At 39.1% G+C, this 12,711-nt stretch overlaps 1 protein-coding gene across 5 annotated transcripts in view; it reads left to right on the top strand.

Annotated features, from left to right (window-relative positions):
• The window catches only part of daam2 (dishevelled associated activator of morphogenesis 2), a 155,697-nt gene that overhangs the window by 124,103 nt on the left and 18,883 nt on the right, over positions 1-12,711 (top strand). For all 5 annotated transcript variants that reach the window (XM_074692581.1, XM_074692580.1, XM_074692579.1 and 2 more), the window contains 5 exons: positions 1,961-1,990; positions 6,251-6,357; positions 8,323-8,407; positions 8,622-8,728; positions 9,453-9,541. In XM_074692581.1, coding sequence (XP_074548682.1) covers positions 1,961-1,990; positions 6,251-6,357; positions 8,323-8,407; positions 8,622-8,728; positions 9,453-9,541 — 418 coding nt within the window. The remainder of the gene's footprint in view (positions 1-1,960; positions 1,991-6,250; positions 6,358-8,322; positions 8,408-8,621; positions 8,729-9,452; positions 9,542-12,711) is intronic.

Below are 12,711 nucleotides of genomic sequence, written 5' to 3'. Positions count from 1 at the left end.
ATTATGGATTAGAACCATGTTCTGGGGAACAACTGTTCAAACATCAGAGCTAAAACACTGGCATCTTATAGATCCAGCCATGTCTTTCATTTAGACCCAAAACATTTAAGGACCCCAAGTTTCTTGGTCTTAGTCACTCTGCAACAGGCTTCAAGATGAGGGTTTACAGACACCTAAGCAATCAAATGGAAAATAATTTACCAACTGATTTGATCATACTTCAGTCTTTCAGGTGAAAATTCAGCCCAAAATCTCAAATCTTTGCTAGTTTCACTTTTGAAAAGTAAGGTTTGCTTGTTTTGAGAGAATGTTTAAGCGAGGTCTTTGTGTTTGTATTGGTGGCTTGGCAGAAAAAATAAATTTAATAAAGTTGAGATAACACTTATAAAAACTTTTCAACAGCAACAACAAGTCAAAATCAGTATTTCTCATTTCTCATGCATTTTATTTGTTCACTTCCCATTAAGACATGAAGTTTCAGGTTGTTTTCTCAAGTCTTCAACCTATTTTTCTTATATCAGGATACCACAGCCTATTTTCTAATGATAATGAATTCATTAATTATCTCAAGACAACCAGGCTTTTATTTTAATGATAACAAGTTGAGATTTATAGAAAAAAGAGTTTAGGGGAAAACCGAGCAGATAAACTGTTTGATTACTGTGCATCCCGTAGCATGTATATGTGTGTGTGAGTGTGTGTATGTGTGGCTAGATAAGAGGTGGGATTTTGTCTAAAGACTCTGGAGGGTTCAGCTGCAGGCTAACACGAGCAGCTGTTCACTGCTGAATGCCTGACTGTAGAGACACCACACGGCTCAAGCTTTGCCCCGGTGCACGCAGAGCGTTTGTGTGAGAACTTGGCGTTTTGGCTGCGTCTTCACGGGGCTCATGATTTCAGGATACAGTCATAGAAATCACGAGGAGTCACCGCACAGGAAACTCTGTTGTGACGCAAATGCTTCTAAATAGGAGAGCAATTGACTAAAGCAGGACGAAGAGGTTAATTACAGCGCACACGCCTCTGGGAGTGATGGCATACAGCAGACAGTGATTACAACTCTGTGAGCCACCAACTAATTACACAGCACTTGTCATGTGATAATCCTCATGCAGTTGCATAAATTGATATATTTTATTGCCGCTAATGGCTTGAAGTGGAATGTTAACAGGCCCTAATGAGTTTTTAGTAATGGCGGTTTAAAGCCAGTCGTTAAGGCTGGATGAAGGAGCCGCTCTTAACCTCTGTGGAGACATTGTTGAATTTCTTTATTATGTATTTTACTGCTGGGCTTAAAAGCCTTCTGACAGCTAAAAGCAAAACTTCTCTTTTCAGGCTTTTATTAAAGGGAAACGGGTCGTTTGAGGCTGTGGCCGACACTGATTTACCGTGGCTATTTATTTATACAGGGCAGGTTTTTATTGGCTCAGGTCGGCGCTTAAATGCAGATCTCTGGATGGAGCCGCATAAAAAGCCGAGATCACTCTGGCTCTGACAAGTTGGTTCCATTTGGCGAGAGTCAGATTGAATTTAACAGCAGAAATTTGCAGTGTTTACACGGGGCATAATTGCTTCTTTAAGCTTGTCACTGCTCTTTCTTTTTAAAATGGGCTTTTGTTTACGTTTGCCCTCTGTAGGATTAGAAACCACACTCATTTTTCATTTTCCTTGTTTTTCCACGTCAGGACAGATGTAGATGCAATCAAAAGAATACATTAAAACAATCGTGATCTGTTTGAGAATACAGAAAGTGAACAGAGATATTTCAGACTTCCACGAGCCCCTGATGACTGATAGAAGAACATTATTGGGTTTTCTCACCGAGGGCTTTCCAGCTTGCAGTTTTGCCTAGTTGTAGTTCTTTAAGCTTGCTACCACCTCATTTTCTGCTTGAATTGCTAATCTTTGCATGTGTTTTCAATTTTTTGTGTCTCTCTGCACTCTCCGATTGCCTGCGCAGGACCTGCTCACTAACCAATCCTTCAAACAGGTGAGTTAAAGTTCTTCCAGCATCTTTTTCGCTGTTTTATTTCCACTTCCTCTTCACCTTCTCTGCTGCGAGGCAACAGCCACACAGAGAGGCTGTCTGTTTGTATGAGGAGGGTGTTTTTAAGGGGCAGGATAACCCAGTGGGAGTTAACATCCACACAACAACAGGGCAACAGCCTGTGGGGTTCCAGACGTACCAGCAGCAGTTTTAGAAAGTTTGCTGTTTGTTTGCACCATAAGTTGAATAAAAGGACGGATAGCCAAACACTACATTTACCAAGGTGAAGCCAAAATATGTCAAGCTCCACCTGTTGACTGTGGCCATGTCCACACATAGCCGGGTAATTTCAAAAACGACTATCTCCCCCTCATTTGTTTTAAAAAATACTTTCGTCCACACGCAGTGGGTAAATCGGCCAGTGGTGCGGATCCAAGCACGCCAAACCCATAATGGGCAGTGTTTTCCTGACGTAAAACCCATGCCAGCCAATCAGAATGAGCCCTGTTTACCCGCGTCCACACGAAACCATGAAACCGGAGTTTTCCTAAATCTTCACTTTGGGCGGAGTTTTCAGAAAACATCCTTTTAGGGACGTAAAGCTGCAGTTTCGTGTGGACGACAGGCGCAAATGTATAAAAATATATGCAGTTTCCCAAATACCCTGCTACGTGTGGACATGGTCTGTAAGATACCCCCTGCAATACAGGTCAGCAGTCCTGCCTCCTCTGTTTTAATAGATGGAACATGACTCCTCTTTCAGCCGGCTGGTTTTTTCACAATTTAATCCAGAGTGGAATATTGAGGATGCATTCAGGAACACAGGAAGCTAAAAAGAAAAAAAAAAATTTGGCACTTCTCGCCATTTATAAAACTTTATTCCAGCCTCATCTTTATTACTGTAATATCATATGGTGTAACACATTCCCAACTCATCACAAAAAAACTTAAGATTCTCCAATAAAAGGTCATGTGTGCTATATCATGGTCGGAGTTCAATTCCCCCACCAGAATGCTTTTCAAACAGCACAATCTCCTGCGGTAAACTGAGTTCAGTTGTTTCCAGAATACCTGTGTCATGTATCAAACTGTACATAAAATGATCACTGGGAAAAAAAGGAAGCTAAAATGTACCAGCTTTAGTATTACATGCAGAGGAACACAGATGTGGAATGAGCTTGACAACGCACGGAAAATGTCACAATTGATCTCTATCTCCAAGAAAAGACTGAAATCACAACTTCTGACAATGTGTCATTAATTTACTAATTATATCACCACACCTACCAACCTGATGTATTCACTAATCTGGGATCGTCTGCTATGTGTTTCTTATGTCCGTCTGTGTGTTGATGTTTTGCTGTATCTTGTTGGTAGAAAATTTGGCCCCCTGCTACAAGCTTTAAATAGCTTCTTTGGGGTTACACTTTCACACATCAAGTTTCTGAAAAGTATGAACTGTACATATATATATATATATATATATATATATATATATATATATATATATATATATATATATATATATATATATATATATATATATATATATATATATATATATATATATATATATATATATTTATATATATATATATATATATATGTACAGGTATATCTGGAATGCACTTGTATTGTGATAGTATGTGCGTGAATAACTAAAATAAAATAAAATAAAATAAAATAAATTAAAACAAAATAAGCTGCAGGCTTTCACTGCACTGAGCTAACACGTCCCTGTACTCGCTGAAGACCCAAACTGCCTAATGTCCAGGTTTTGTTGCACAAATGTAACTCAAACAAAATGCTTCAATTGTGAAATGAAATGTATTTTAGACACTTTTGCACATTTTTTTCAAAGATTAATGAGTTAAAAAGCTGGATTTTTCCATTACAGAGGCATTCTAAGTCTTTCAGAACTTTATATTGCTCAGCGTTTACCCCAACCATGATATAGGGGGAATGCCCCCCCCCCCACACACACACACACCCCAATGCCAAATCACAGCAGAATTAATTTAGAGTTATCTCTCTCATAAAGCAGGTCTCAGCTTTTTTTTTTTTTTATTTAAACAAAACAAAGTCTAAACCTTGTTTTTGCTTACATTCACCCCCCACTACTACCAATGACATAGCCACCCCCACCAAGCCTGCAAACCCAGGGATAACACTACGGCTCATCACCCAACCAGCTATTCTGTTCCTGCACTGCTTGGTTTCACTCTAATAACTTCAACAGAGACAGGTTACTGTTATGCATTGCCCACAACACAAGAAATGAAACAGAAAAACTTCAAAAAGATGCTTGAACTCATTTCAAGGGTAAAAAACTTCAGTATTTCCAACAACTCCGACAGAAAACCAATTTATTTTGTTCCTCTCTGGTAAACACAGAGAACATTAACATAATCTTAACAGGCTGATACAGTGTCTATGCATTCACTGAATATGATGCATCACACTCAGGCTCAGGAAATGCAAAGATGGAGAGGGGAGGGGTACTTTCCCCTGTTAAGCAGGGCTCTCACTACACTAAAATATTCTGAAATCGGGGTTTTATCACACACACATAGGGAGAATCTTCACAGATTGTCTTCTCTTAAATCTTATACACACACTTAGTACAACATTTGAAAATAATGACCAGCACACACTACAGGATTGCATCAAGATTATCAGACCAGAGAGAGCAATGCACCACGTGATGTCCATTATCTGTAAATAAAAGCACAAAAAATGGAGATGAGCCCAGTGCTGCTGGCTGTAGCCATTATTTGCAGTGAGAAAAAGAAGGAGAATAAACACATATGGATAAAGAAGTGGTTAGGGAGAAGCTGACAACATTTTGTGTCTGATAACTTCCAGTCATTTACAGTTCCTTGTCAGCAGCTCTTTCTGATTGGCTATTCTCATCCTCTGGGAAATGAGTGGCTTAATCATCCCATAAACACCAAACAGGTTTTAAAGTGACTGAGACACACTAGCAGATAATCTGGGCCTAACATCAGGGCCGACCTTGGACATGGACCAGATTTCTCTGCCGATTTGAGAAAGGCTGAACCAGGGTTAAGACAAACCAACTTCAAATGAAATCTTCATCACAATAATTATCTTTTTCCTAATGAGCCTTATCTTCATTTTAGTTATTATCATTTCTTCATTATTCCTGCCATCATCTTTAATTGCCTCAAATATCACAGTCTGTCATCACGAATCCATAACAAAGGAGAGAAGATAAAAAGCAGCTTCTTGGTGCTTAAGATCCATTTTATCACAGTATAATAAAGACACTCAAGACCTGTGTTAATAGATGAAAGATTTTTTCTCCAGATGCTTTGAGTTAAAGTCACATCCTTCAGAGTTAGGTAGCAGATTAGCCCTTAGCATGTTAGCAGATGGGATGTCAGCCAGCTCAGTGAATGAATGAATCCTAACCTGGTGCCAACCTCGTTCTGCTGCCAGCGAGGTGGGTCAGCACAAGCACAGAAAAACTGTTTTTTTTTTTTTTGCCTCTGTGAACCACATCTGCTTTACCTACGTCATCAGCTGTGATCTCCAAAAAGAACCGGAAACCAGCTGAGTCCAAAAATAGAACAAATTTAACATGCAGGCGGAGCAGTTTTCTCAGATCTCTCCTTTTCTCTTGTGGATTTTTAAAAGTACATGTGTGAAGCTTACACAAACATCCCACTGGTCTGGACTAAAGTTTAACCATGTGTTCTGCCCCTTTGAGAGGGTTTACAGGCCGGCCTGCATCGTGCTCCTCAGGGTGACTCACCGAATAAAATATTCTTTCGCAAGAAGTGTACTGATTGTTTTGCTTGCACCAGCATGAATTTATAACTGTCCTCCACTTTTTTGAAAAGTTTCCAATCATGCACGGCTTCCAAAACTTAATCCAGGACTTAACTTTTCAATGAGATGTGCATTTTGGTCCCTGAGAACTGATGCATGACACTTGGCTTCGCAAAAACAGGTCAGGGAACTTGACCTGAAGCCAACAAAGTATTTGGCAGGAGAGCAGCCTTTGAGTCTGTGCTTGAAAGTGGCAGTGATCAAACTGCAACAACTGGTTCCTCGGAGTTTCCTGAGGTCTGCTCTAAATTAACACACTATAAATGTTGAGAAGGGCTCATATCATCGCTAAACAAAATAAAGATGTCAAACAGATGTGAGGAGGAGACCTTTTTGTTTTGTGTGAGCACTTTTAAATAAAACTGTGCTGCAAAATTAACCCACTTCTTTGTCTTTACATTTCTGCAGAAAGAAACTGGCTCCATGGATGATATTTACGTCAGCACACGGAAGGTCAAGGAGCTGTCAGTCATCGACGGTAGACGTGCACAGAACTGCGTCATCCTGCTGTCAAAGTAAGCATTTCATGAAGAGTTATTAACCATGATACAGGAACAATTGGTTTATATCTGTGCATTAGATCACAGAGGGGGATAGATGCCCTGAGCGCAGGCTATTTTAGAGGCTGTGGGGTCAGAGGCTGGAGCTGTGAGTCAGAGTGGAGCTGCTTAATGCAGGTGCTGCCCCTGTTCAGAGCAGATAATGTGTTTTAATGGACACAAGAGGACATCTGTCAGGGTAATCCAATCACAGTCAAAGCACATTTTTGAAAGGACGAGTAGAGTTTGTGCAGGAGAGGTCACATTACGTGGCTAATCGTCAGATTTCATCAGCATGCTGCTGCTGAGTGTGACTCTCAGTTATCTCCCATCAACGGTGCCTGGTCAATAGATGGTGTGAGGGCTAAAATTGCATCTGCAGCTTTATCAAATTCTCTGTTCTTTGGGCTGTAACAAGGGTCCGTGTTCTCTGTGGAGTAAAAGTGTTTATTTCAAACTGAGAACATGTTGATGTTATCTCAGTCTGGACACATCCCACTCTCTGTGTGGCTGCAGTATGTTAACAGAGACAGTTGTCTTCATTAACAGTCCTCTCAACAATCTGGCTACCATTTGTGTGTCTCCTAACAGCAATGATTCAAAGCCCTGTGGAGGATTACAATCATTAACCCATTTTACAGATCAATAAACAGACTTCCTGAGACCTCTCTCGCTCCGTCTGACTGAACAGCAACACGGTCCCTCAGCTCACACGCGTGTCAGTGGTAAATGACCTGAGGGTTTAAACCAGACCCAAAAGGGGCCAGTGTGTGGTCAATAATACTTAGTTAGACAATGATGTTATTGATCACAATGCTGCACAGTTAACCCAGAAAACACCTGGGAGTTCTCCCACAGCTGGCTGCAGTCAACTCAACTCAACTCAACTCTACTCAATCTGACTGATCTTTCTACCAATCTTTATTAAGCTTCACTCATCTTTTCTTATCTTTAAATGAATATATGTGATCTAAACATAAAGCATCTTTTCACTTGCAGCTCAAAGTGCTTCACAACATACAAAGAAAATAAGTTAGAACACAGGAGACAAAAAAACAGTCGTAGACTACTGAAGAGTGAAAGTGCAATAAAATTTATCTGTATCTGACTGATACCCTGAAAAATAAATATATAAATAAGAATAATAACAATATTAATGAAATCCAATTGAATTTGGTAAATGAATGAAATGGAAAATTAAAGATTAAATACAATGAATTGAAATAAATTATGTCAAACAAATGGAATAAAATTAAATAAACAATTCATTACATTTAATATAAAAATCAAAGTTAAATGAATAGAAATGAATTATAATTAGTAAAGAAAAAATGGATAAAATAAATTGAATGAATAAAATTCTTCAAATGGAAAAAATATTAAAAGACGTAGTGTAATAAAATAAGATGAATAAAATAAAATAACATAATATGAATGACTAAAAAAATGAATTATGTCATTTAAATGGAAGAAAAAATTTAAATGAATATAATTAATCAAATTAAATCTTTAAAAAAGAATCAAGTAAAAATAAATGATTGAAATAATGTAAAATGGAATAAAAAGAATATGATAATAATTAATTAAATCATAAAAATGCAATAAGGTAAAATAAAATAAAGTGAATTAATATTAGATAAATTTATATCAAATGAAAGAAAATATGAACAGCATGTCAATGAGAATAATGGTAATAAAGGCTATTAGAATGATCTCACAGTACATTTTGGTCATGTGACACGACAGAAAATCCAGAGTTTGGTGTCGTCTGCATAAAACTGATAACTGACACATTCCTGAGATATGACCCATTCAAATATCTGAATATATAAGTCTAGACCTGAAACCAGATTGATTATAGGACAAGTTTCCTGTTTGTTTTTTTGTAAAAAATAGAACATTTTTGTAAATAAAATACATCAACTTTTATTCTCTCTGCAGGTTAAAGATGAGCAATGAGGAGATCAAGAGGGCGATTCTGGAGATGGATGAGAGGGAGGAGTTGGCCAAAGATATGCTGGAACAGGTAAGGTTCAGTGCTTTTTGTACAAGTCTGAGTCTATTCAGGCAGGGTGGATTTGAACATAAGAGAAAAAAATAAACAGACCAACAAAGACTTGGGGAGTAAACATCCTGAACTTGTTGAAGATGATGAAAGTGCAGCTGGATTACCTATTTCTTCCAGTTTGCCTTGAAAGTGTTTAACCATTTGCATCTTTGTCATTCTTGTGTCTTTGCAGCTGCTAAAGTTTGTCCCAGAGAAAAGTGACATTGATCTTCTGGAGGAGCACAAACACGAGCTGGAGCGGATGGCCCGGGCTGATCGTTTCCTCTTTGAGATGAGCAGGTACGCAGAGGAACACTCAAATATTAAGCTGTGCTACAGGTGATGTTATCTATTAAAAACTGTAAACTGACAACACAAAGCACATGGCCTGACACGTGTTCTTCATGGTTTGTCTTTTGTCAGATCATAGTGATTTTAATTTGGTATGTTTTGAATTTAGTTTGCACAATGATTCCTCTGTCTCTTTTTGGTCTCACCCCTGACCGCTTAAATAGAAAGAGTTCAAAAAGAAGGCGCTAGGGAAGTTTTATGAAGCTAAACAAGCCTCAGAAATCAAAGGGATTTATCATTTCACAGGGAGGAAAATGGATAGCCTTTTCTCTTGCATTTCATCTTTTCACAGGATCTTTACTGTTTATATAAGATAATTAAACCTTTCACCCTGTCTGAGCTTTTCCTTTGGACTGGCCTCCATATGTCACAGGAGTACTTCTGGGATTTACTTATTTCCTTTTTAATATCCCTGGTCCCACTTTGAAAGTCTCCCCTCACTCCCTCAGTGAACTTTCTGGAAAGTTTAACAGTCCCATTTGTCAACGCTCAGACTTAGTGGGAGCCTAATAGATGATCAAAGGTCTGTGCAAACAGAGAGGGGGCGTTTCATACGATTGGGTGACTTCTCGCTTTGAATTTACACATCCTTGGAGACAGATTTCACTCACCTCTCCTTCTCTGTTCCTTTGTACCCCTCTCTCCCCTACTTCCTCTTCCTGCCCTTCATCAGAATTGACCACTATCAACACAGACTGCAGGCTTTGTTCTTTAAGAAGAAGTTTGCAGAGCGCCTCGCTGAAACCAAGCCCAAGGTTGAAGGTAAGGACAAAAACCTTTAGAGGTTTACACAAAGTGACAGCTCATTGGGTATATAAGGCTCCTTTATTTCTTGATTTTTCAATCAGTGATATTAACAATAAGCACACATTTAAACAAAACCTGGGTCTTTCTTTTAACAGGAACATCTGTGCCAGAGCAATTCATTGTTCTCAGAAAGCCCAACACGAGAAAATCTCACACTCTTACCAAATATTTATGACTCACCAGCAAACAGTAACATCCAGTGTTGAAAAATGGAACTAGAGAAGCAGTATAAGGTTGCAGTTCCTGAAGTGTCCACTAGAGGCTTGCTCTAAAAACAAAGGACTACCAATTAGAGCTCAAATTTCACTTCTGTACTTTTGCTTTTTGAAGAAAAATAGAAAATAAAAATAATTGATACAATAGAAAAAATGTTTATTATTCTTCTTATTAGTAGCATTATTCTTGTTTTGTTATTTAAAAAGAAAATTACAATTTCAAAGACCTTAAGGTAAGAATTATACTTGGACATATGTAGTCAAAATAATATATCCCTCTATTCTTAAGGAGTATTGTGTTTTTTTTTGGCTTTATTCTGTCCCTCTGTGGCTCCCATAGTAGCTTTACATGATTCTCTGCAAAAAAAAAAGATTTTTTTGACTATAAATGTTCAAGTATAACTCTTACCTGCTGTCTCTTTAAGGCTCCCCACACCACAAACCCCCTTCTCTCTGATTGGCCAGCCCACTGGAGCCATGTTGGGTGCCAGGCAGACCTTTGTGTGTGTTGAACCCTGCCCATTTAACGTGTCATGAACCAGTGAGGAGATCCTCATGACCTTATGAATACCTTGGGATTTCTTCAACATATGAAAACGTGGCAGTTTGAAAATTGTTTAGTTCAAACATCGAACATTGTTACTTCATAAACTTGTTTGAATTATTAGAAATCAGAATACCCCCTGGTTAAGAAAAAGTGTCAGATATTTGGTGATTAAAACAACTGATAGATGCAGCCCTACGTCTGACATCAATCAAATATGTTGCTACACTCTTTATTCGTCACAAACCCTTCCCCCGCTTTGAACCGTCTGACCGATCCCTCACACAGTGACTCATGAAATCCTCTCGTCTTGTTAAATTTGCACGTGTGTTTGCGTGTGTGAGTGCATGGTAAGGGCTGGTGGCCCACTGTATCTTGGCCCTCTGCAGTTTTTCCCTTCTAGTCAGCCTCCAGGTTACTAAGGAGGCTGTTTTGGAAAGCTGGCCCACGTCGAGTAGGGGAGAGTCTTTCTCATAAACACCAAAGCTCACTTCAAAGGCTTGATCGGAGAAAGTCTTCCAACGAGCTCCGCAGACGTGCATGTGTGTGAACATGGGTGTGTCACAGCTGAGTTAGGCCAACAACAGTGGATGGCAACTCAGCGTCACCACTGTGTTCATGGTTTTTCTATTTTTTGGTCGGTCCATGTGATGTTACACAATTTGTGATGCAGTTAGAAAGAGAAGAAACGGTTTTCCATCCAGTGCTTCAGATTTTTAATCCTAAAAAAAGGAGCTTCTCTGCTTACATAACCAAAGGTAACAGCACTAGTTTGGGAATATTCATGTCATAAAGGATGATAAGCTGTTTTAGAAAAAGCAACAAGCAGTTCCTGATGATAGGCTTGTCCTTTCTGTGGAAACAACAATAAATTTGACATACTGAAGCAGATTTCCTCAAGATGTCACTGTAGGTTTGCCATCAACGTTTATCCTGTCTTATCAATTGTTGTACTGTATCATACACTGCCTGGCCAAAAAAAAAATCCACTAAAGAAAGGTCACACACTCTATTTTGTTCTGCAATGTCACAAGATTTGAGAGTTGCATAATTTTTTTCCCTAAGGTCTGCATTGAGGATGGTAGAGTCTGACCGCTGCACAAAGCCTTCTCCAGCACATCCCAAACATTTTCAATGGGGTTAAGGTCTGTACTAGGGATGCACCGATACCGATCCTGGTATTGGGTATCAGTGACCCTCAAAGCTAGATCGGTATTGGTGGGAAGTAGCCAATCCATGATGCTGATCCAGTTTTCTCCCTTTTTTTTTTTTACTGGCGCTCTTGGATACTTGATTTTTAAATGTTACCTCTGATGCACTTCTTTGTTTTTTGCTGAATTACCAGTCTACAGGGTAAAAAAAAAATTACAGTCGAATATTAATTCCTGCATATTCTGAAGCATGGTTTTTACCAAACTTATGGTAAACATTTAAATATTTTATAGTTTAAATAGATATTAACTTTAGGCTCTTCACATACTCATTTTTTGCTTTTTACCCAAAACATGACCAGTCTTATCCCACAGTAGGACATACAGGTCATTTAACACTACTATCGGATCTACAATTGATTGAACCTCTCTTTCACAATCTGAGCCCGATGAATCCTAGTATTGTCATCTTGGAATATGGCCGTACCATCAGGGAATGAAAAACCCATTGATGGAATAACCTGGTCATTCAGTATCTTCAGGTAGTCAGCTGACCTCATTCTTTGAGCACAGACTGTTGCTGAACCTAGACTAGACCAACAGCAGCAACCCCAGATCATAGACTGCCCCCACAGGCTTGGACAGTAGGCGCTGGGCATGATGGGTGATCACCTTATCTGCCTCTCTTCTTACCCTGGTTGCCCATCACTGTGGAACAGGGTCAATCTTGACTCATCAGACCACATGACCTTCTTCCATTGCTCCAGAGTCCAATCTTTATGCTCCCTCTTTTTCCAGTTAGCCTCACTGATTGCTGACTGACAGCGGTCAGACTCTACCATCAGCAATGCAAGATCTTGGTGAAAAATTAACGCAACACTGGATGGAAACAAATCTGGTGACATTGCAGAAGCTTATCAAAAACAACGCCACAGCGAATACATAACGGAATCAAAGCTAAAGGCAGTCCAACGAAATATTAGAGTGTGTGACCTCCTTCAAATGGTGGCGACTTTTTTTTTTTTTTTGGCTTGGCAGTGTATCATACTGCTCACGGTATCCTGTTAGCCAGATATATTAGAGAGTTCTTTCTCTGTCTGTTTTTGCTTTGATGAGCACAGAACATTTTTCCTGCCAGCAGCTTCATCTCTGCAGTAAAACTCACTGACAGCTGAGCTCTGTGAACTGTTGCTTCTTTGTCGGAGTGAATCCAGT

This window comes from Halichoeres trimaculatus, unplaced genomic scaffold, assembly GCF_033239565.1.
Source record: "Halichoeres trimaculatus isolate MK-OKI-2021-1 unplaced genomic scaffold, fHalTri1.1 fHalTri1_scaffold_17, whole genome shotgun sequence".
Taxonomy (NCBI): domain Eukaryota; kingdom Metazoa; phylum Chordata; class Actinopteri; order Labriformes; family Labridae; genus Halichoeres; species Halichoeres trimaculatus.
The sequence above is the reverse complement of the archived record's forward strand: the minus strand, read 5'-3'. Positions and strand labels throughout refer to the sequence as shown.